The sequence below is a fragment of the Equus quagga genome, chromosome 4 (genome assembly GCF_021613505.1).
Source record: "Equus quagga isolate Etosha38 chromosome 4, UCLA_HA_Equagga_1.0, whole genome shotgun sequence".
In the NCBI taxonomy this organism is placed as follows: domain Eukaryota; kingdom Metazoa; phylum Chordata; class Mammalia; order Perissodactyla; family Equidae; genus Equus; species Equus quagga.
Window position 1 is genome coordinate 35,346,643 of NC_060270.1, and position 25,617 is coordinate 35,372,259.

Sequence of the window (25,617 nt, forward strand, 5' to 3'; positions counted from 1 at the left end):
AGAACCTTCAGAATAATGGGTCTTAACCACTCTTTTAGCACATCTTAGCTCAAGAAATGTAAAAGGCACTCGACTGCCTACTTGAATCTAAATGCCCAGTTGGGCTTCATTTTATCTTTCCAAGTTGGTCTCTCTACCTCTTCAACATCTTCCTGTCGCATTAGTCAGGTCTGTTCACTCCTCCACAAATGATCATGGCCTGGATTAAATGTCTGTTCCATATGCTTTAGTCTTGCTTCCCAATGTGATTGTAAGCTCTTGAGAGAAAGGATTTACGTCTTTTGAAATTTATTTCTCTTCTTCTCAGGACCTAGCGCTAGGCATATGGTAAACAGTCAGTGCTTGCTGCTTGACTCAGTTATCCTTTACCCTGAGCAGTGTTCAGAACAGCACCAGCCACAATGAGATCTTTCATAAGGGTTTTGTTTTGAAAGGATCATCTCAGAATCAGAAATTATGTTGGTGTGTTTTTTTCCTAAGGACAACATTGATAATGAAGCCTCATGATCATATGGCGTAATGGAGTTCAAAAGGTTTGAGTTTGAACACCAGCTCTGTCACATATTAACTGAGTGACCCTGGGCAGGGCACTGTGAGCTACAGTTTCCTCATCATAAAAGGTGACCACAGGGACATCAGAGTGGTTGTGAGGATTAAGTTACACACCAAAAGGAAATTGTCTAGCATGGTAAATGGCTATAATAGACATTCAATAAATGTGTTTCATTACAGGAAATTTAAAATCTCGATCACTCTTTATTCTACCGGCTTTCTATTTTCTCCTTTACCCTGATCAGAAAGATAATTTTAAATTTTATTTAAACCTTTTTGAGGTTAGATATTTTCAGATAATGAGAAGTTGGTAGACCTCATATTAACAAAGATTTTTTTATTTCCTTTTTGGTAATTATCTTGATCATATAAAACAAGACAAATTACTCTTGGCTTTGGGCTGGGAATCAGGAGAAGGAGGAAGGAGGGAAGGGAGAGAGAATCCTTAGATTGCTGGTGGAAACACGACCCACTGACCCTTGATTTGGTACCCGTGACAAGGTCTCAGTGGTAGAGAAGCCCCACCGAAGGGATTCCTGCCTTGGTGAGCAAGAGTGCTCCAGAGTTGGGCTATGAACATGGGTGGTAGAGCCACTGCACTGGCTCTCTCATCAGCTAGACTCTGCTGCAGGGTGGGAGTGGCTAAAAGGAGACGGCTGTGGATTAACCAGGAGTGAGAACATGAAGACAGAACTTTATTTCACCCAGCAACAGAGTGATAAAATGGCGTTCTTCTCTATTTAAGTTCTATCCCATCTTCTTGTCCTTCCACATGGGGTTGCTGACAGAGGGTGTTGGGGCTATTGTGCCAGGTGTGGAGATTCTGCTCACTGGTCAAGAGACCTCACTCTCAGATGCTGGCTCTGCCCCTGCCTCTCGAGGTCGGCCCACATACTCGCAGGGCCTTAGGTGCTTCTGTAAGTATAGTAAAACTCTGTTAATCTGATGTGATCATTCAATAAAACACAAGTGAAGTCACCAGTTGACAACATGAGACTTTTTCCTGACATCATTGATTATTTATTGAAAAGTACATATAATACTTGAAGTGAAATAAAAACTCAGAGGCTTAAAAGCATTGGAAAAATTGAAAGAGCAGTGACACGTGCATCCACAAGATAGTGCGGCTGTCCAAAGCCCTATCTGTTTCGCTAGGCAAAGCACAGCCAGGGTTAAAATGTATGCCTCCCTCACATTTTAAGGCAATTAAAGATAGTCATCTTATTCTCTTTTGCAAAAATCAATGTTCTTCAATGTCGTAGCAAAAAGATGACATGGTTATAAAGTGAGACTAGAGAGGAATCTCTTTATAAAATTTCTGAACAAAATTTGTATCATATCTTGTGATATTCCCTTGTCGATTAAAAAAAAGGTGTCCTTCACAAGCCTGCCTTTATATTACTTCCTCTGCTTTGCATCATTATCGTTAAACTCAGGGCTGCTGAAAACTAAGGATTACTCAATCTAGCCTCAGCAACAAATAAACAAACAGAAAACTCCTGTTTGAAAGCCTTGTTGCAAAGAGCGGTTAATGAGTAAACAGAAATTATTGATTTACAAGAAACACTCACCCAGAAAGAGAATTATCAGAATAGCGTTGTCAAATGGGAGTAACTATTTGATGTAACTAACCCCCTTTGGAAACAGAAAGTTAATTGACTTCTTCCTCTCCTCCCTTTGGCCAATGTGTCTTTCTTTCTTATGGTCTCTCTTTAACCTCTAGAGGTTTTATTATTTTTTCCCCCTGTTAAGAATTTCAGCATTCAGTCTCTTAATTTCCCTTATTTTCACATGTGGTCCGGGACCAGGTGTCATAGTTTATTCACATTGTCAAGAATCTTTGTATGAAAATCGATGACGTACGTTATTAAGGTACACATTCATTACTAGAAAAGCAAATTGCAGTAGGCCATAAGACACACTGGTTTGTCTATTTTCTGTGATAGTTAAGAAAATTTGTGAGGAAGACTCATAAAGGATTTAGAATTCTGCACACAGTTTTAATTTGTCTGTGGAGATTGATCATGTCCCCACTGGGAGTCTGACCACTTCTCTCCAGGCTGCTCTGAAGCTTCATGCTTTTTGGTGCATCATAGCAGGATATTTGGACAGTGTGGAGAAGAGATGATGAAGTGTTAAAGAAAAAGCTATGGCTGCATAAATTAAGAAAGAGCATCAGAGAGACTGAAATCATCAAATTCTTTCACTTCCACAGTTGGATTCATTCTATCAACTGGCTTCCAGGGGCGTCCAGGACATTTTGGGGATGTTGTTTCTGGAAAATCAGATATGAGGTTAAATGAAAGGCTATTTGGCTCTATCTGGATGTCAGGGATCCAATCATCATCACTCTCTGTAGGAGCTGGTAGTGTATGAGGCATCAGAGGAGCAAGGAGATCTAAGTCCTGAAAGTCCGGAAAGGTAACTGCTACCCCTGGCTGGGCTAGGGAAGGGAGGGGTGTTGGCCCTTCTGTCTTCTCTTGTGTCTGTGCAGAAGAGGTAGTACTATCTTCAGAAGAACTTGCCAAATGCTCTGTTTTCCCACCATTGTGCTTTCCATTGTTTTTTGTTTTATTTTTATGTTTTCCATGGCCATGACCACGCGCATGTTTATGTCCATGGGCTAGGCCATGTCCCTTTTGATGTCCATGGCCAACGCCATGTTTACCATGGTGTTCGAGATCATAGTCAAGTTTCTGTTGATGCCCGTGGCCAAGGCCATGTTGCTTTTGATGTCCACGGCCAAGGCCACGTCCCCTTTGGTGCTCATGGCCTTGGTCATGCTCATGTATATAACCATGGCCAAGGCCATGTTTTATTTGCTTTTTATGACCCCAGCCACGCCCACGACTGGGTCCTTGTTCTTTTCCCGAATCCCGCTCTTCATCTTGTATGGGTGCCACGGAAGTGTTGGGTAGACTTACAGTTGTTCCTTCTTCTGTTTCCATTACTTGTGCTGTTCGGAAAGGTGAAAAACCTGGAGGCCTTTTCAGCATTGAGATCTAAATGGGAAATATTAAGATGAATGTATTACTGTGAAAACCACACTATCAATGAAGAAAGAAGGAACTGAGACCTAGCAATGCTATCTCGGTTTATAATGGGACAAGTCTTAGCCAGATTTTAAATACTACATTAATATTCCAGAAAGGACGAAAATGAATAATGTTTTTTCTTGTTTTGATTAACTTTATAATTTGTGGATATTAATTATTGTTCTTAGTAATAATCTAAGCTGGAGAGCTTTTTTTCTTCATCTAGAAAAATTGCGTGGTTGAACTACATAATCTCTAGGGTACCTCCTAAGCCTATGATTATGTAAAGCCATGGCACATTATTTATTAATTGATACTAATTCTATTAGGTCAATTATTGCTTTTATCCTAAAAGGCCCTAAGTGGCTTTATGAAGTAAATGTATAGGGAGGATAAATCCACAATCATTTTGTTGGGCTGAAACACATTAGGACTTGTTCATAAGCGTGAAACACAGCCTTTGTATAATGTTTATTTTAGACTATATACATACCACCACATGACAAAAACCTAAATCAGAAAAAAGTGAGAAGAGGCATCTTGCGTTGAAGGTATGGAATTGTGGATTATATCTACTTACACTTTCACTACTGGTGAGAACGTGACGGTTGGGAGCAGTGTTCAGTGGTGCAGAGAGCATGATCTTTGGAGTCAAACAAGCCAGACCCTACTGGTTATCAGCATCATCGTGAGCAGATTGGGCTCTGATTTGACCTAGACTTGAATCCAAGTGCCACTAGCTTCATTTTTCTCATTTGTAAATAGGAATAATAGCAGCACCTGCCTCATAGAGTTGTCAGGAGGAAAATATATGTGAAGTCTTCAGTACAGTGCTGGGGACAGAGGAAGCACTTGATAATGTTAATATTTACTCCGGGACCTCAGCATCTTTGTAATTTTTAGTGTCTCATCCTAGACAATGGGGAAAGTATTACTTACTTCCCAGGGTTCTTTTAAGAATGAAAAAAGATAACGCAAACTAATGCTTCTCAAACTTGAACATGGGTATGAATCTCCTGGAGATCGTGTTAAATGCAGATTTTGATTCAGTAGATGTGGAGTAGGGTCTGAGATCTGCATTTCTCCCAAGTTCCTTGGATGTAGGCAGAGAGGAGTGGAGGGCTGTGCCTCACCTCACGCACACCTTGAAGATGCATCGCTGGTGTCAGCTCTCCACAGGAGGCACTACACCTCCCTAAGAGAGAGCCTATTGGACCACGGGACACTGACAATGTGTGAGGTTAGTAAGAGGACCGCTGCTCTCCTTCCTAGCCATAAAAAAGAAAGATCAGCACAGAAATGTGAGAGTTCTCCCATTTTAGAAAACATAGTCTCCCAATTCATTTAAATAATGGTTCACTTTCAACCCCAAAATACAACTTTTCAGAATGAGCAAAATTGACTCAAACTGACTGTAATGAGAATCATACCTCTCTTCGTGGTTGACAGTTGACAGTAGGGTAAATTTTTTTCTCCCAAGGTATCAAATAAACATCAGCATTACAGTTTAGAATTTGCTATCCATGAAAACAGAAGCCAAAAGAGAGAAAAGTATTATTCATGAGAAACTTAAACAAGTATAAAACATCAAATAGGTTTCCAGGGAGTGGTAGATAGTTGTGTTATTACTCACTCCAAATTGTTTGGTCTCACAACTGTTGGTCAACTCTTCATTATTTTCCTTGGAACATGTGGTTTCCGTGGCTGTGAACTCAATAGAAAATCTATGTCCAGCCACTACCTGGAAAATTAGTTAGCATAAAGTAGAAGCTTAATTAATAGTGTCATAAATTATATGTTTCTACCCTAAGGGCTTTCAGGGGAGAATATTGACATTTTAATTAGACGCTGACTTGTCCATGATCTCATGCCAAGCACACAGCAAGGTTGGGACTTGAAATTCAAATCTCCCAAGTCCTGTTCACCAGGTATAGTGTTTCCCAATCCAGGGCCAAGATCAGTGGCAAAACTGGTAAGCAATTTACATGTGGCCTATAATATCACTATTTTTGTAGCGTAATGTACAGACCTGTACTGTTGCTTTTTTCACAGTGTCGATCTTGAAATAGAAAGTTCCATTATTCTCTGCATTAAGCTTTGCAATGGAATGATTCAGAGGCTCCTCCAGCTCCGGGCTGTTGACAGGTATATCTATGGGGCAGCCAGGGCAAATCTTGGGAGGTGGTTGTACAAAATCCTCCGCTGAAAGAATCAGGTTTTAAGTCAGTGTGTGCATTGAAGCAGCAGTCTAGCCTGGTACCTCTCCCACACATGATCCAGCATCCATTTATAGAGGGCCACGTGGCACCCAAAGGCCAAGTAGTGGGTGGGTGGAGGTTGTCTGTCTGACCTGCACCTTATTGTCTCTCCTCTTTTCCTCTCCTCAGAGCCAAGTGCGTTTAGGGAAGCATTCAATCAGAAGGTGTTAGTTAGTGACTCAATCAATATGCTGCACTTAGTTCCCAAGTTTTTGCATTTTTGATGGAAACCGTAAAAAGCAGTGCTTAACATAAAGGAATCACTCTCCAGTGGGAAAATTTTAAGTCCTATGAATCTGGTGTGCAGGCAGCTTGTGTAACGCTTCTCATTGTGGAGAGTATACAACTATCTTCCAAGTATGAGAAAAGCCAACTCTTGGTATAAGCAATCCTGACTTGACTCTAAACTCACACTATCTCCCATTTGCCCCATGTAGGAAAAAAATCTTTAATTGAAGGATTAAGCTCTGAGTGTATAAAAAGAGATACAGCTACCCCAATTTACAACATCTGACGTAGGGACATCTTGTGCACAAGGAAGACAAGCTGAGATCATACCCAGAGAGAAGCTTCGCCCAGAGAACATAAATTTTCCCTTCTGTCACCATATTCCCTTCTGGCCACTTGCAGAGGAGTCTCAGCTGCACCCACTGCAGCACAGCTGAGCAGAGACAGGGTACAGTGTTCTCAGGGAGGTCTGTTGGTCATACAGACTGTGGCATATCATGGGAACGAAAACGCAATTTGTATGACAAGTCCTAGCCAGTTGTCTGGGACCAACGCGCACTATTAGAGCACCCACACGTACTATCCCATACCTGGAATGATGTGACAGCTCTGGGTCAGGGAAGCGATTCTTAGCTGAATATCCACGTGCGCTCTATCCGTACATTCACCAATATCCTGGTTTTTAAAAAGTGTATAAGTGCATAAATTAAACACATTTTTAAGAACCTTTAAAGTAAACAAGTAAAATAAAAAATAGGGTGTTGGCTTTACAAATCATCACATAGAAAAAAATAAAAGCCATAGTCTAATTGCAAAAGAGAGAGTAAGAAACAATTAGGTACTAGCATCAACAAAAACAACAAAGACACTTCCACAAGCACACGGAAACATGAAATAAGGTGACAGGAGTACCTCAGATAGAAATAATAACCATATAAGTGAATGGGTAAAACTTTCTTTTAGAAAGGCAAAGGTTTTTAAATTAAGCTAAAAACAAAATCAATGTATTACATCTTCAAAAATGATCTCTTGTAATAAAAATGATAAAGAAAGATTAAACATAATGGATGAGCAAAGCTATATGAGGCAAATATGAACCAAAAAGGAGCTACAGTATTATTAATATTGGACAAAGTAAAATTTAAGGTAACAAAAAACTCATACAGGCAGTAAAAAAGATAATTTTATTTTTATAAAAAATATAGTCAACAAGTGTGGAATCAAAATACATAAAGCAGAAAACAGATATACGAATAGAAATGAATAAAAATAATTGTGGTGGGAAAATTTAACATACAACTATAAATCTAAGACAGACCAAATAGATTAAAAAAACAATAAATAAGGTCATAGAAGACTTGAATGATATAACAACGATTTAAGTGGTATTTTCCTATGGTACACATGATTTAAAATGATACTTTCATAAGTATGATACAAATATTTTTAATTGCTTTTACACTAGATCACAAGAAAGGCTCAATAAATTTTGCAAGTCGAAAACAATACTGGCCATGTTCTTTGACTTCAGAACCAAAAAGAAAAAAAATCACATAATTTTAAACAAATAAACAAACAAAAAACCGACTACTTGAAATATAAACACACTTGCCTAAATAGTAAAGGTCTTCCTTGGATCAGGAAAAAAATAAAAAACAAAACAAGAAAAATGAGAATTCCACATAATGTTGCCAGAACAGCATTCAGAGTTCACTCATGGCTTTATAAATTTCATAATTTGAAAAGAGAGGCAAGAAACAAACAAAACAAAACAACTCCAACTCTGGGTGTTTACCTCCAGCAGTTAGGAAAAAAAGAAATAATAGTCTTAAGGAAGACAAGAAGGAGAAAACCATAAAAATAAAAGCAAAGCCGATGAATTAGAAAACAGAAGGTATTTGCATTAATAAATCCAAATGACCATTCTTGGTGTAAGGAAAGAAAATCAAATGCAAAAAAAGTCAATAAAACAAAGGATACAGAGAAGTGTAAAAATATAAGAGAATATTATGAATGAGTATATGCTAATTTAAATCTCCAAAGAATAGATACTTTTCTGGAAAACTATAAATAACCAACACTGACTTAGGAACAAGAAGAAAACTTGAATGGAACAAGGACCAAACAAGAAATAGAGAATGCTATCATTACTCTCAACTTCTATCCTACTTTTCACCTCCAAACAACATAAATGTTTTATAGATAAATAATTTAAAAAATTAAAGAAATATATATGTTTCCATGCTATATAAACTCTTTCTGAATATAGAAAATAGTGGCAAACTACCCAACTCATTCTATAAAACTATAATCTGGGTACTAAAAGCTGAAAAAATAGAATGCACATACAAACACACCTAGAAAACTGTTAAATCACTTTCACTTATAAATATAGATGTAGAAATCTTAAATAAACTAGAAATAGAATCCAAATGCATATTTAAAGGATAATTAACACTAAACAAAGAGTTTAGTTTAGGAATCTAGAGATTACTACTAGGAAAGTTGTCAAAATAACATAGATTAAATTAGAAAAACATAATATAATATTTCAATATATATTCTAAAGCATTTGCTAAATTCAATGCAAATTTCTTATTTAAAACCAAACTCTTTAAAGAGCAGAAATATGAGGATGCTTCCTAACATGACAAAGAATGTAGACTAGAGAACAGATTTTTCCTAAGAAACTGCTATGGGATAAAGATTATTGCAAATTTATGTAGAAGGAAAGAATGTTGAGATATCTGGTTATTCTCTTGAAAAAAATCAATTTGGATACCCTACAAAATATAACAAAATTAATTCTACACAGATTTGAAAGCTTTTAAAAGTACTGACCACAGACAAACTAGAATTAAAAAAATAAGGTGACTGCTGAGCAAATGATGGAAGAATTCTAAAGGAAAATATTGGTAGATTTGATCACCCATAAAGAAAAACTATTTGTAAGTCAGAAATACCATAATAAAAACTAAATAAAGTAAACAACTGAGGAAATATGATAAAGCACTGATACCTTTAATATACAAATACTATTTTCCAAATTATGAAGCTTTATCCCAAAGAGAAATGGGCAAAGGATATGGAAGACAATTCATAAATTCCACCCATAAATTTATCACAAATGTATGAAAATATGATAAATAAATGCGTATAAACATTTTGATTGAGAAAATGAAAACTAAAAATGTTTTTTTCTATGAAATTAGCTAAGTTTAAAAAAATAATACTGATTCTACTGAGGGTATACATTGCTGACAGGATGTAAATTGGTATACTTGGCAAACAGTTAACTTGTATATATCAAGAGTTTTAAGAGCTTTTTACAATTTTATTCTATGTGCAAAGCTGGGACTTTATTCTGAGGAAAAAATACCAGATACAGAAATAGCTTTATCCTCAAAAATTTGAATTATTAATTATAATAAAAACGAAAACAACTCAAATGTCCAAAAATAGGGAAGTAATTTAAAAAAATAATCTATGATATCTTCGCTAGGATATTACACAGTTATTTAAAAAGAAGTTTATCAAGAGTTTTAGCAACATAGGAAAATTCTTAGGTGAGGAAAATGTAGCATGTAAAATAATTACAACTATTAAAAGACAAAAAATAATCACCAAAAATTGTCCATATTCCCCCCGAAAAAGACAACAGGGAAATACACTAAGATATCTTTGGGTATGTAGTTCAATATTATTTTTTTTCCATGTTTCTGTACTGTCTTAAATCTTTCTATAAATGTATATTTCCAAAAAAGGAACATATATATAGTAAAAGTCATGTTTTTTAAACATACAGGGAATGCCACACTTATAATACCTTGAGTTTGGATGGGGAGAAGGATGCTGGAAGTAGCTCAGAGGTTTTCAATTCTATCAGCATATCTGGTTCACCTGGGAAGCTGTTAGATCCTTTTAACTGCGGGGACCCACCCAGACCAATTAAATCAGAGATCTGGCATAACGCTAGCCAAATGATTCTCATGTGCAGCGGGGCCTGAGAACTACTTATGAAACCTCTTAAACCAGTGCTTTTCAAACGTTAATGTGCAAATGAATCATCTGGGAATCTGGTCAGTATGCAGATTCCACTTCAGTAGGCACGGGTGGCGTGAGAGGCTGCTTTTCTAACGAGCTCCCTGCTGACGCTGCTGCTGCTGCTCCTTTGAATAGCAAGGCCTTAAATCTCACCAACTAGGGGCAAAATATTCATTTATATTTTATGTTCTTTAATTATTATAACAACTCTATGAGATAGATGCTATTATTCTTTACTGTTTTACAAATGAGGAAGTGGAGGCTCAGAGAAGTTATACCAAAAATCTGTTTGGCTTTGTGACTCCAACTGGCCCTTTGCAACTCTGTTGCAAACAGAGAACTAAATTGAGGCCTTACTAATGGACGCAGAAGGATTAAAGTCAGATAATGTTTAGGTCTCTATAACCTCAAGTGGTTAACTAAGCATAAAAAACAAAAGATGTTAATAGATGCTTAAAAGCATCAAACTGACAAATCTAAATAGTAGCTAGAGAATATGCTTTCAGAGGGTTCCTCTCTCTTTTCACTATATTTTCTTATTATGGTCAAATATATATAACATAGAATTTGCCATTTTCACCATTTTTAAGTGTATAATTCAGTGGCATTGATTATATTCACAGCGTTGTGCAACCATATCTATTTCCAATAATTTTCGTCACCCCAGACACAAATTCTGTACCCATCAAGCAATAAATCCCCATTCTCCCCCCCCCTAGTTCCTGGTAAACTCTAATCTACGTTTCCTCTCTACAAATTTTTGTATGTTAGGTATTTCCTATAAGTGGAATCATACAATATTTGTCCTTTTGTGTCTGGCTTATTAGCATAATGTTTTCAAGGTTCATCCATGTTGTACTATATGTCAGAACAATCTCATTCCTTTCTGTGGCTAAAGAATATTCCATCGTTATATATATATAATATATATATTACATTCGTTTATCCATTCACCTCTTGATGGATGTTTGAGTTGTTTCCACCTTTTGGCTATTATGAATAATACTGCACTGAATATTGGCATACAAATATCTGAGTGCCTGTTTTTAATTCTTTTGGGTATGTACTTAGGAGTGCATTTGCTGGGTTATATGGTAATTCTTTGTTTAACTTCTTGAGGAATTGCCGAACTGTTTTCCACAGCGGCTCCACCATTTTACATTCCCATTAGCAATGCATGAAAGTTCCACTTTCTCCACATCCTCCTGATACTTGCTATTTTCCAATTGTTTAAAATTATGGGCATCTTCTAGGTGTGAAGTGGCATCTCATTGTGGTTTATATTTACATTCCTCTGATGTCTAATGATGTTGAGTATCTTTTCATGTGCTTATTGGTCATTTGTATGTCTTCTTTAGAGAAATATCTATTAAAGTCCTTTGCCCATTTTTAAATTGGGTTGATTGTTGTTGCATTGTATATGCGTTCTTTGTATATTTTACATATTAAACTATTATCAGATACATGATTTGCAAATATTTCCTTCCATTCTGTGGGTTGTCTTTTCACTCCCTTAATAGTATCCCTTTTACTTTTCCCCCCAATTATGAAATAAATACATACTTGATTAGAAACATTGGGAAGAGTTGAAAGAGTTCCGAAAAATATAAAGAATCAGAAAAAGTACTGATAGTTCCAATTGAAAGTTAACTGTATAATTTTGCATATGTTTCCCATCATTGTTTATATTTACATTTTCTTTGTACGTTTGAATGAATCTTATGTATAGTTTTGTATCCTGATTTTGTTGTTTTTTACTTAACATATTATAACCCTTTTTCTAAGTCACTAAAAGCTCTATAAACATAACTTTAATGGCAGCACATATTGTACTGTATGGATGTACTGTAATTTACTTAATTATTCCCTAATGTTGAAAATAGAAGCTATTTCCAATGTTTTTCTATTAATAATAATGCTGAAAGTAACATCTTGCTGTCTCGGTTTCTCATTTTCTTCCCATATAATAGAATCTTAGAAGCAGAATTTTTAGACTAAAGGGCTTGCAGCAATCTCTAGCTTAAAGCACAGTCTTCGGCTAAAATGCGAACATCCCTGGGAAGGTCATCATGCCTTAGCCGTCTTAACGTGCACTAACTACTGCCACCTTGACACACTCTCTTTCAACATATGTTTGGTTCAGATAACAAGATAACATCCTAGAAAGGGTCATTAAGGGACAGACACTCAGGATGTGTTTATTAAAGATAAGGTATGCGAGGGAAGGTGAGAAATAGAGCAGAGACAAATTTGAAGTGAGGAATTGTCTTGGATAGAGCTCAGGGGCACATGGGGAAGAGAAGGAGACAGGAAAGCGTGAAGACATGAAAAGACAAACTTGACCATGGCATCATTTTGTCTCGGGCTATTCCTAGTCCCTGGTTATATCTGAAAATGCTTATTGCTAGATGTGCAGATTCCCTGACCAGTTAGGTAAGGCACTGACCAGTGACGTGAGCTTCACAGTTCCCACGTGAATGTGAATGGGAATTGGTGCCTGTCATCTAAAATTTTAGTACCGAGTCTTCCTACACAGCTGAGGGTTCCCACACCTGTAAATATTGGACACAAAATGCTAGGTCTTTATAATTAGATTTTTGCTTACTTACACCATTCAAAAGGGACTTGCAGTCTGGAGTTAAGAATAGAAAATTCTCCTTGGAACAGTTAGTTTGCACAATTGAGTAAGTGATATCATAGTTCCATCCAGCCACCACCTGAAACAATTTTGGATTGAATATTTAAAGGGCAGTTTAAACATTATTCACAGTTATAAGGAGCTTAAAATACTGCTTGGCATATCATAAGTGTTCAGAAATATAAACTGTTATTATTAGTAGGAAAAAGTCATTACTGAATAAATGTTGAGCACTTTATGACCCTCACACCCCTCATCACAACACAGACACACACACTCTCCTACACCTCTGAAAATGAAAAGCGATGTATGGATGGAGTTACTGCATTTCTTTAAGTAAGACCTAGCAATATTTCCTGTGTAGGCAGCAGAAAAGAAAATGTTCTATTGAATCTTGTGAAATATTAACAATGCTCTTGTAGATGGATAAAGAAAACTTTGGAGCTGGAGTGGCCTTTACTGGTAGGTCCTCAGGTTCCCAGACTGCCAGACAATAAGATTTCTCCTGCTTTATCCTGGGCTAGTCCCACTCTGATAGCCAGATATGGATATAATTGAGTGGAACGTGTGTCTTGCATGAAGGCAAGTTGGAAAGTCTATTAAAAGCAGGGAATGCTACCAATCAAAGTGAGTCCCTCATAAATAGAGGCTGAAAAACAAGGAACCCACTCAACTGTCAATAAAGGTTTTGTGAACTGAAGCAATGAAAAGACCAGATTTGGGCCAGCCCTGGCGGCCTAGTGGTTAAATTTGGCACACTCCACTTCAGCAGCCCCGGTTTGGTTCCCAGGTGTGGACCTACACCTCTCGTCTGTCTGTGGCCATGCTTTGGCAGTGGCTCACATACAAAAAGAGAGGGAGATTGGCAGCAGATGTTAGCTCAGTGTGAGTCTTCCTTAGCAAGAAAAAAAAAAAAGAAAAGACTAGGTTTACTTCTTTTTCTGATGATATGGAAACTGTAATTTAGAGGGTACCCAGAAAGCTGTGCGAACCTTTTTAGGTACAATTTAATATTTTGGAGCCAAGTTTGACTCATGGTAGCTAGGCGATGGTATAGTTTTCTTAGGACCTTAATTAAGCCCAGATTGACTTTTCCATTTCACCATCTCTAGGAAGAACATGTATTGCTGACTACTCATTCACTAAAAATCAAATCTCAAAGGAAGGGGATCTGAGTGGCCCTCCTTTTTCCCTATACATATGGCAGTATCCAAATCACTTTGGTTCCTGTGCTGGTCAGATGAGAACAGAGAAGAGCTCCTCACCACCGTTGTGGAATCATACGTTTTCCTTTGGCCAATGGCTTATTTTAGGTAACGAAACCCTGAATATGAAGATCTAACAAATTTTAACAATACCATGCAAAATGGAAAATTAAAGAACAAACCTGTCTTTGAGCCCTTTTCACTTCTCTAAGAACAAAGAGGTGGGAGTGAGCAGTGTTGTTGTTAAAATGTTGAATGGCGTGTTGCAGAACAGGTTCCAAGTCCGGGCTCCCAGTCGGTATGGGGTGCGAGCAGCCAAGGCAGTCATACTGGGCTGTCACCACAGGGCCCTCGGCTTGACAAAGAGCAGGCAAAGGGGCAGCGTTAATGAGCGAAACCCGCATTCGGATACATTGCCCTAAATAAGTAAGATAACTCAGAAGGCCCTGAGGAACAAAGTTTCCGGTAAATCCTAGTACGCATTAGGCGAAGAGAACACAAGACTGCTTTTTAGTCAGAGAAAAACACCTATCATTACTTAGGAACATCTTACATCCATACTATTGTGCATAATTATTTTAAATTTATTTAAAAGTTTAAATTATAGAAGTAATGCATGAATTCATCTTCTTATAAAAAGTAAAACAGTACAGATATATTCTTGTTTATTTTTCAATGTTAATTAAACCTCCTTGACGCCTGGCTAAGGGAATACATACTTTGGATCAATTCAATCCAACCAGCATATTTTGCACCTGCTGTAATATCTCAGGTGCTGGGCTAGGCCACGTGGACACATTATCCCTTAGTAATGGTCGCTGCCATGAAGGAGTTGGGCAAGTCGATGGGAGAGACAGACCTGTAGATGGATCATTTCAATGTAATTGGGCAAGAGCTTGGAAAGGCAGGGGCCCAGGGTGAGCTCAGGGGAGATTCTCCTGAGCAGAGGTGGCCTGAGCTAAGAAGGGAGAAGAGCGGTCAAGGTCAACGAGGCAACATGAGGTGTGAGGCCTGAGGAGAAGGAACATACGGCTCCAGAGAAAGCAGGACGAGTCAGGGACAGCGGTGTGGTGTGGGACGGGGTGCATACACATTTCACCAGAGCTTAAAGCGGGAGGCGGGGAGGGGTCACTGAGGCCTGCAAGGGGACCTGTGTTGGTAGAGAATCCTCTGCTGTTGAACCTGGGCCCCATGCTGGAGGCCTGGGGTCACTCACTATATTCCAAGGGTCATGAGCTCCTGGGTGAACCTGATGAGAGCGATGGAGCCCTCCCCAAGGAAATGCACATACAACATTTTCCATATAATTTCAGGGTATTCATAGACCCTCTGAAGTGATTTAAGAATGGCCCGCTGTAAGACAGGGGAGCCACTGAAGGGGTTTTAATAAAACAATGTAAAATATGACAAAAGGAGAGAGTTCATATTGAATTACCAAGTAATGTTCATAATGGATAGCCCTAACGGGCTGGTCAGGAGAGCACACGCCATCACAGAAAAGGGAGAGGAGTGAAGGAGTCCCAGGCCCCTTCGCCCCGGGGCTCTTGCTGCCCGAGTGGGTAAGATCCACACAGAATGAGGAGGCCAACAGTGTCCTACTACACTGTCCCTCAGTCGTTAGCAGGTCAACACAGCTCCCCTTGCACCTCTTTCTTGGCTTTCTCTCCATAAATACCTGTGTCAGGATAAAGATTTACTGGGTGAACTGCCCCGCCTCCCACTTCCTCTCCTTGCAGAAGTTATACTGAATCAGGCTAACCAGCAAAGTAAAAAAACTGGAAGGTTACATGGTTAAGGAGGGAGAATTGCTCATGGAAGAACTGAAAAAAAGATGAACACAGGAGGTGAAAGAGGTGAAGGAGGAAAGACCAGAGGGCAGTTTGCCTGACTGCAAGGGGAGCTGCCACTGGAGTAAGAAAAGAGATGAAGCAGCCTTTCGAGGGTGAGGGGAGGAGGGAAAGGTGGAACTCAGCTTTTCTGGGTGACAGAATGGTTTTCCGCTCTGTCCCAACATTTCTAGAAGGATGTTTTTTAATTAAAATAAAGATTTAACTTTTTGAATTCTGAAACGCATCTGGCCAAAAAGGTTTCGGATAAGGGATTGTGTGGACCTAGTAGTAATTTCTGAAGGAGTGGCAAAGAGCTTTTTCTCTCATGGTATAGAACTGCTGTGTTCTGGATAATGTTAAAATCTGGTCACGAGGTAGAGTTCTTAAACTGAATACTAAAAAGCTACTCCAAAAAAGGGAGGCGATTTTAATTAATTGTGCTTTCTTTTCTGTTTTGGACTGTTTTTCTTCAACTGCCACCTCTTGCATATCTTGAGGGATATGGTTTTTGTGGGTTCCATATGGATGACTAAGGCTGGAATGGGACAACTGCCACTATGGTGAGTTTCAATAGTGTGACTGAGAGGCTGTTATGGAGCCTCGTGAACTAAAGCGCTATCCTGCAGGAGGCCAGTGCTGGGATGGCTTTTGTGATTGACATCACCCAGATGTGCCCATTCTTCTGTCCCTGGCCCCTCTGCCACAAGAGGGAGGGAGGTAATAGTGGTTATATCTGGGGATCAGTTGCTCCATACTTTATTTTAAAGGAATTTTGTTTATTGAGGGTCTGCTATACCAACTCTGCTAAGAGTAAGATACTTAACTGCTGTGGGCCTCAGTTTCCTCATCTGTAAAATGGGGATATTCATACTTGCGTCACAGAGTAGTTGTGAGGATTCAATAAGTGAATACATGTAAAGTGATGAGAACTGTGGCTGGTAATAAGTGCTCAAAAAATGTTAGCTGGATTGCTTTCATCCTGATTGTCATTAGCACAGTATGATGATTGTACTTCAGGCGTATCATCTAGCTTCAGCCTACAACAATCCTGTGAAGTGGGAATTACTGTTATTCTCTTTAATAGGTAAGGAAAAGGAAAGCCGGGAAGGTGAGGAGATTTGAAAGATTCCAGACCAGGTCTGATATCAAAGCCTGTACTTTCCTCACTCGAGGATGCTGCCTGCAATTGAAGGCAGTCCTTGTGTCTTTTCATCCTTTTTGCACAGCCCTTGCACACACCTCATGCAATGTGGCACAGGAGGAAGAGAGTCAGGATGATTGGCAGGACCTGACCTCAAGACTCTGCCGCTCTACCCACTCAGACCCCTGACCCCAATCCCGCCCCCAAGGCTGCAAATGGCCCCCCTGCAGCCGGCCTTGGGGGGGGGGGGCTTTGTCTGGGTTGCATTCCTGGCACACAGAAATGGTTTGTTTTCCTCCAGGGCAGCACCACCAGACAGATCTGCTACCTGGAGTAATCTGGCAGGTCTGGGTAGCCACGGAGAATAGCGTCTTCCCGTCCTTCTCTCTCTTCCCTATGGTTGCTGTGCATTCTCCTGTGGCCTAAAAAGGAAATAAACAAGAGACCATTTATCTAATCTTTCAGATGGAGAAGTCCACCTCATACTGTTGTTAAAGACAGCTTTCTCTTTTTTTTTAACTTAAGATTTTTTGGTAACAGTTTTGAGACATGAGGATGAAAGTTTTTGTAGCCTACTGATTATTTTTTACAAGCCCCTGATATTCAGATGAAGGAGAGGCAGTATCAAGGGCGAGGTTTTAAAGTAAGAGTCTTTGTTTCGAGCCCTGGAGATATTTCTTTTTCACCAAAATGTACACAATGCCTTAGGACCAGCCTGCCGAACTCTCCTCTTGATTTACCGTTCAATTTCACTGTTGAGACTGGATACAGGATGCTGGTGTTTAAAGAGGTGAATCTGTGGACTGTGAAAGGAGTGGCTGCTTCCTGGCAGTTACCATCTGCAGTCTCCCTTAATTAAGGCAAGACAACCAGCTGTGGTGCGCCTGGCATATGTTAGGCATCTGGTGAACACAGCCATTGTCATTAAAACAAGGTCCCTTGCATAAGATATCTCCTTTTACTCTCCAACAACCTCAGCTCCTAATGAGGTCAATTTTAACTCCCTTTTACAAGGGAGCGCAAGGGTTCTGAGTGGTCAGCCAGTTGGAGGCAGAGCAAGATTTGTACTCAGGGCTGTGCAACTGAAGCACCCACGCTCTCCCCTCACCAGCCCCGATCTCAGCGGAAATGCTCATCTGTTGTCTCTCGGGCCGGGTCCACGCATCTCCATTTGTCATTAGAGCCCCCTTCTTACAGGAGGGCTTGCTCCGTATTTAACCACTGGCCTCTCCAGGCCCCTTCTGTCTATGCAGAATATAGACATCAAGCATTTGACTTTTCTACACATTTGAGGGCTTATGTGCATCCCTCACAAACAGGCTCAACCACATTAATCATGCCCAGCACCAGTAGAAAAATCTAGCAGCCTCAGGGAAAACTGGAGGCTCGGGAACTGTCAACACACTTACAGCTTGCTCTGGGTCTTTGTAGTCACATTCCCGCCAGGTTTTGCCACTTCCAACAGGACAGTCACCCTCCTTGATTTGGTACTTGAAGGAGTAAAATGTGTTAGGGTCATCCTGAAAAAAAGCAACCAAAGACACATAGGGTTCATCCAGCTGACCCAACAGCAAATCCCCGGGGTGGGATCTGGTCCAGTTATGAAGATTTGATCTTGACTTGATTCAATTAAGGCACAACATTTATTAAAAATATGGAAAGTTCTAAATATCTACTCGGAAGAATGTTCATAATATACTTGCAAATATGTATTTTTAAGTTACAAAGTAGTATCCATAGTATTAGCCCATTTTTGTAGAAACCAATTTATATGTAAATACATGATTTTTAAAAGTCTGGAAAGTTATGCAGCGAAGCTGTTAAACTGTGTGTCTCTCAGTGGTGGGAGGACAGTTGTCTTTCACTTTCTTCTTTAAACAAACATTCCAGAGTTGTCTATTTTGTTCTTAAACAAACATTGTTTTTACAATTAGAAGACAAACAAAGGAGGGCTTTTTTCATTTTCGAAAAAAATGTTAACAGTTGTTTCTGGACAGTGGGATTAATTATGGGGAATTTTATATTTTTATTTACTTTGTTTTGTTTTCTATGTATTCTAGCATGTCATGAAATAATATATAAAACTTTAAAGTGCAAAGGTGCTGAGTTAGATGAATTTTCAGGTGCAAAATCCAGCAGCAAAGGACCTGAGAGGTGATGGTGTCCAGCTGCTCTCTTTGCAGGTGAGAGAAAGGAGGCCCTGGGTGGATGGGGCATGGTTTAGGCAGCTTTTCCATCTTGGAAAGGCAGGGCCAGCCCCAGATCACAGGTCTCCTGACTCCTGGGGCAGCGCTCTCTCAGACCCTGCATGGGTCACAGTATTTGCATCTGGGAAATGATAGTATCAAACAAGATAGTCTCTGAGGTCCCTTCTAGGTCTCAGATTTTGACAAAGCAGTAGGTGGTAGTGGCATAGGCAGTGCCCACATGGCAAAGATAAAGATAAAGAGTGATTCTATGCACATTTTAGACCAAAAAATCACATTTGCCATGGATGTCAGCCGATAAAGACAACTTGGATAAACTGTTGCTTGAGAGCATCAGGACTCGCATGACCACACTAGTAGGAACAGAATGGCTCCATTTTACTTTCAGGAAAAAAAAATGTCCACTGGGCTTCTTTCTTTATCCTCATCACGTCAAATGGCTGGATTTTTTCTTCCACCAAAGTAAACAATTGCTTAACTATCACAGAGATGCAGTGTTTTATAGTTAAATTCATTTAAACAAACTATTGAAAGATTAATACTTCTCGAAATCACACATCTTGTCAGGATTTGTCTTCACCCTGAGTGCATCAGTCAGTGATGAAAATATGAAAAACCAACTAGAACGTTGCCGCTACCTTTGATGCATTCAGCCGTACGGACCTCATCGTAGAGATTTTGTCTGATGCAGCAGAACCATATTAATCTCACTTCTGACTCTTCTTACACATACCCTCCCCACCCTTTGCCCTAGTTTTATTGAGGTATGATTGACAGATAAAAATTGCATATATTTAAAGTGTACAACTTGCTTATTTGGTATACATGTACATTGTGAAAGGATTACCACAAGCAAGCTAATTAACATATCCATCACCTCACAGAGTTACCTTTTTTGTGTGTATAGTGAGAATGTAAGTGAGCAAAAGTGAGGCCATCTTATTTTGCTAAGTGGCCCCAGCCCCTCCTCGATGTGACTACTCGATGCTCTAAAAAATTCACATGCTCTCCTGATTTGTGGCCTCTGCTTATGTATGTACTCCTTGATAGCTTGATAAATTAAAACTTTGTTCTGTGAGTTTCTCTCCAGGAACAGACTGACCACAGGCGGGAAACACACCTACAAGGCATCCATCACAGCTGACAGAGAATGGAACAATGTGATGCCTGGAGCTCATCACGCCTGGGGACCAACATCCGTGGACTTGCTCCTTACTGCCCATTTTCCCTGTATAACTGCCTCAAGATTCTGTAATTTGGGAAGGTGGGTTTTAAGACATTGATCACCCGTCTTCCAATTAGCCAGCTAATCTAATTAAACTTCCCTTCTCGATCTCTAACTCGTCGTGATTAATTGGCTTAGATTGCTGCGAGCAGAGCGAGCCCATTACTCAGTATCAAGAACACAAGATATAATCTTTCAGCATATTTTGAGTGTACAGTACAGTATTATTACCTATAGTCACCATGCTGTACATTAGACCCCCAGGACCTACTCATCTTATAACTGGAAGTTTGTCCCCTTTGGCCAACGTCTCCCCAGTTCCCTCACCTCCCAGCTCCTGGCAACCAACATTCTACTTTCTGCTTCTGGGAGTTCAATTTTTTTAGACTCCACATATAAGTGAGCTCATGCAGTATTCGTTAGATGTGCTGCCTTAACCGCCTCCCCCCTCCCCCGCTCCACCTGAGGTCTGGAGGTCTTTATATTTCAGTCTAGGGCTGGTCACCCAGTAAATCCTCTTGCTGCAGCCTGACTGAGTCCCTGTATTTTCCCACTCTGCATAGTCCCTTTCAAATTACTCCAACTACCCTTGTTTCATTTCACTCTAGGATACTGCTTCTCTGATTACTCAGGATGCTAAGCTTGGTGGCCTGAAGACTAGTCATACCGTACCCTCTACCCTCAGGCCAAAGAGTGGTGTTGGTCTTTTATAAGAGCTGTAAGCTTCTACCTTTGATTAACAGTTCTTTGGTGATTGGCGTGTGTGTGTGTGTGTGTGTGTGTGTGTGTGTGTGTGTGAGAGACACCTGGGTTCCGAGCGACAGCACAAATCCCCAAATGACCCCAAGGTTCATCCAGCCCACTCACCGTCTTGGTGACCTCCATGATGCGGTACAACACAAACTGGTAGCCACTTTGGTTCCCTTGGTTATATTTCTTCAGAGCCGTGTCCACAGCCTTAAATACATCCTCATCATTGCAGTCAATTTCTTGCAAGGACTCCTGGGTTAAACTTAGTAGCAGCCTGGAGCAAAGGAAAAGGACAGCAGTTAATTTCATGACTTAAAGGTCTCCTCTCCCTCTGGGAGTTTCACCAAGAATTGGGAGCCAACTTGAATGCTGATTTTAGCAATCTCCTGCTTCTCATCTACTCTACTCTCCTCTCTCTGCCTCAGTGCTCTAGGGCCCTGGTTGGATTCCTGCTGCCATACACTATTTGCCCTATTCCAAAAGGACAAATGGCTCTGCTGGGTTATCCAAGCAGATTTCAGGCTGGAACATTGCAACACTGGGGTTGTTGACCTGCTTGTTTGCATTTGAGAAGCATGTGGGAGCGCAGAGCACATTTCCATGTGATTACACAACTTTTTATGGCAAATCAGAGCAGAATCTAATAAAAGAGGAGGAAAAAAAAAAAACACCAACCACCTCTGTCATTGCCTTGTGACTTTCCCAAAGTCAGTTACAAAGGTCACTACAAGTGACACTACGCAATAATGAGTACAATGTGCAGACATCTTTCAATAAAATTTCTTTGCAGGATATCTAGCTGCGGAGAAGCAGGCTACTACCAATCATATCACATGCCTGGGGCGGCCCATGCACAGGGCCACAATGAGTGCTGGAAGTCCCACACCAGGATGTTAGTGAAACTAAAAATAAAATATGGGCATCCTATCTGGCCTCTGGCCAAGCCAGCCTCTCTCCACTCAATTGTACTAGTTCTAGAAAGGAAAATGCTCCCCAGGGTGGAGGAGACAGGGGAGAAGCATGTGAGGTGACAGGTTGAGTGAAGCCCTGCATCCTTTGTCGCTGCTGCTTGTTTCTGGTTTGGCGGATGTGGGTGTCTTTCACTCATCAAGCCTAAGCAGTTTTTATGATCAAGTTAGACTATTGGAGGAGAGGAGAGCTAGGGTAGGTTAAAGACATGGCTAGGCCTTAGAAGATCTTTGCCCTCAAGTCTTGCCATCCCTCCCTCCAAAAAGATGTTTGGCTTCTTTGTTGTTGTTGCTAAGCTCCCTAGATTGGCAATTCAGTGTCCCTGAGAAGCCCCGGAAAAGAGGGGTCACCATGAGCTGAATGGTGGGCTTGTAGTGGAGTGGCAGGAACACAAGCTTGGCAGTAAGTCCAACCTTGATTCCAGTCTAGCTCTGCTGCTTAATTGCTGTGTGATCCTGAGCAAGTCAGGGTCATACGACCTCTCTGCTTACAGTTTCCTTACCTGTAAAATGCAGAAAATCATAATATCCTACCAGGGGTTTTTGAGGAGTGAATGAGATAATATATGTGCAGGGCCTGTTAATTAGTTCTTATAAATTGTATCTAAACTTAGAGTGAGATGGTTAAGAGCTCCTGACTTACTGAAGCAATTTCAGGTCTATGGTGATGGCAAAAGGTAGATTCTAGTGTGTGTTCGGGGTCGGGCAGGGAGACTGTAGGGAAAAAAATTAAGGGTGAAAGAGACTTGGGTAAGTTCTTAGGCTGGGAAGAAGGAGGGGCCCGCAAAGATGGAGAAGTTAAAGCTGGGAGAGTGAGGAGGTGACTGATGGAGCATGGTCCAGGAGGAGGTGGAAAGAAATACAAGGCTGATCATGGTAGGTGTTTCAGGTGAAGACTCAGAAATAGGACTTGGCAGTGTACACAGGCAGTATAGTTAACAGGAAAGGATATACCTTGAGACGAGGCCGATCTGGGTTCTAATCCCATAATTTACTAGCTACAACAAACATTTGTATGCTTTTTAGCTGTCACGTAACAAAAAAATCTAGACAAGGAGCAATCAATGGTTTATCATCTCAAACTCTAATACAGCATAAGCTCCCTAGGGTAGGAATTGTTTCTTACCCTATTATTCATCTGCAGCAACCGTGTTTGCATATTATGAATGAATTTAATTGTAATGAATTGAGAGCCTTCAATACTATGTTTTCCAGGTAATATTTTCAATGACTCAAGCAATGTTTGTGAAAGTACTTTATACATTGTAAAACGCTACTCAGATGCTTCTGTGAGGTATTAACCTAAGTTATTTGTTTGGTCTTCCTGGATTTCACCTTTCTCTACACCCTATTAAAGCAGGCAATCCTGTGTTCACGCGGAGGAATGTGACTCTGCAGGGCCGACATTCAGCTGCTGCCACTCTGGCTGTTTATGGCTGGCGACTGTTCTGACTGGTGGTTGTGTCTGGTTTGATCGTCAGTGCTTGCATCATATTGGTTATTAAATATTTTGAGTATCATCATTGTGGCTCTAGGAAATGAAGTCTAGACATACTCCAAGGAGGAAAGGGAAATGGGCCTCCACCATTATCATTTTTTAGAGAAGAAAGATGGGACCCAAAGAGGTTTAATAACTTGCTTAGGATCTTATAGTCAGTAAGTTGTGGGACTGGAATTAGAACCCAGATCAGCCTCCTCCCAAGTCATATTCTTTCTTGTTTATTACACTGCCTGTATACACTGCCAAGACCTTTTTCTGAGTCTTCATTTGAAACACCATGATCAGCCTTGTACTCCTTTCCAACTCCTTCTGGACTGTGCACCATCAGTCATTGCCTTACTTTCCCAGCTTCAGCTTCTTCATCTTTACGGACCCCTCCTTCTTCCCTGCCTAAGAACTTACCCAAGTCTCTTTCACCCTTAGTTTTTTCCTACCCCCCCAACCCCAACACTAGAATCTCCCTTCTGCCATCACCACACCCCTGAAACTGCTCCAGTAAGTCAGGTAGAGAGAACCTGAAGTCTTTGTAGACTGTATCTAAACGCTCGAGCCCTGATTTGGGAAGAAGAGAAAAGAAAGAGGATTAGGATGTAGAAAAAGAGTCCTCTGGCATCAAAAAAGAAGAAAGAGAAGTTATCTGAGACTAGAGAGCCCCTAGTCTGGGGAGAACAGAGGAGTCTGGGGGTCCTGAAGCCAAGGACACCTCTGTCCTGCTTTCTGGACATGTAGCATGGAAGGCAGATGATTTCAGGGAGAGAAAAGCCATATGATATCTCTTAATATTCACGTCCATTAGCAGTCTTACAGGGACTCCTATATCCCCAGTTTGATACAGAAGTAGCAGATAAACTAGACCCAAAGAGCAATGTGAACAGGGTTGTAAGCATCCTTCAGCAGGGGCCCCTTGTGTACCAGTAATGAAGAATCAGACCTCCTTCTCGTGCCCACCACACAAATACCTTGGCACTACTTGAGAGTCTAGAACTGTGACATAATTTTGTGTGAGGTGTAGTAGGGTGGGGGAACTCCAAGAAGGACTGAGAGTCAGTTTCCCATTAGCCCAGTAGGATGGCAACCTGAAATAGAAATTAATTTGTTCCTAAAATAAAGTGATATTTCCTGTGCCCCTGAATTTGTGATCGTGATTCATGCCTACAACCTTCTTTGCAATTTATAGCCCGACCTTTGTTTGCTTCATAATTGAATTTAGAACTGATTTTTTTCCAAAAGGAAATTTAGAGAACTAGAAATAACAAGTAGGAGAGAATATGGAGCACTTTTATGAGAATAATCCTTTAAGTGATAATACATACCTTCCCGTTATGCCCAGCTACAGTGTAAGTACTAATAGAGGAAAGGCTCTAGAATTAAAAGAGTTAAGTCCAAGAAAGAAAGAAATTCTGAGGATCAGAGATTTGCCTCAAGTAATGTAGCGGCCAGTGACAGAATTAACTTCTGACTTATGGCGCTTCCGTTTGTCTCTCTTCTGCCATCTCCTCCACCACCCACATTTTGCCCAAATGTGAGTATGAAGAAAAGTTAAAACAAGTTCTAATTTTGTGTTTATTACTGGTCACATTTTATTTATGGTTCTAATTCAGAATATTATTCATATTTCCCCATCAAGAAATCAGATTTTATTTTGAAATAGTATATGCAAAAAACGTTGAGACTTGTAGAAGCTCACTCTTGAACGTCCCTGGACATTGGTCAGAGGCTGATTGAGGGAAGGGCTGAAATTCTGGCTTTAGAGGATCATTGTGGTTCGGTATTGAGAAGATGGGAAAATTGGCTTCGGGCAGAGGAAGAACTTCACCTTTCTTTAGCGGAGGGAGTCGGTGAACATATCCAATTTGTTTCCAATGGAAGGGAAAGTGTCGTTTACCTGGACCTCTTTCTTCTGAGTGCCTAGGTGGTGGGCCATGGCCCAAGCGATGATGATCTTGGGGACCTTGGCTATTGGGTGGTGGGTCACATGGTCCATGGTCATGGAAATCATGGCCATGGGGATGGTGTCTATGGGGAGGGGGTCCATG

At 40.3% G+C, this 25,617-nt stretch overlaps 2 protein-coding genes across 3 annotated transcripts in view; both read right to left on the bottom strand.

Annotated features, from left to right (window-relative positions):
• Positions 1–1,226: 1,226 nt before the first annotated feature.
• On the bottom strand, positions 1,227–21,635 carry KNG1 (kininogen 1). 2 transcript variants are annotated; one of them, XM_046659894.1, is made up of 11 exons: positions 21,230–21,627; positions 18,340–18,450; positions 17,259–17,352; positions 14,143–14,315; positions 12,727–12,834; positions 6,664–6,748; positions 5,617–5,789; positions 5,221–5,328; positions 5,018–5,104; positions 3,477–3,554; positions 1,227–1,467 (listed from the first exon to the last, which is right to left on the bottom strand). In XM_046659894.1, exons 1-11 carry the CDS (start codon positions 21,419–21,421, stop codon positions 1,387–1,389), a joined length of 1,290 nt encoding a protein of 429 aa, XP_046515850.1. In that variant the 5' UTR covers positions 21,422–21,627; the 3' UTR covers positions 1,227–1,386. The 2 variants fall into 2 exon arrangements, with proteins under 2 accessions (XP_046515850.1, XP_046515848.1); XM_046659892.1 differs by lacking the exon at positions 1,227–1,467 and having other exon boundaries at positions 1,550–3,554; positions 21,230–21,635.
• A 3,501-nt stretch (positions 21,636–25,136) lies between these two features.
• HRG (histidine rich glycoprotein) overlaps positions 25,137–25,617 on the bottom strand; it is a 9,448-nt gene continuing 8,967 nt past the window's right edge. The window contains exon 8 of the mRNA XM_046657982.1: positions 25,137–25,617. This exon is cut by the window's right edge and continues 1 nt beyond it. Within this exon, the coding sequence (XP_046513938.1) occupies positions 25,219–25,617 (399 nt within the window). The 3' untranslated portion in view covers positions 25,137–25,218.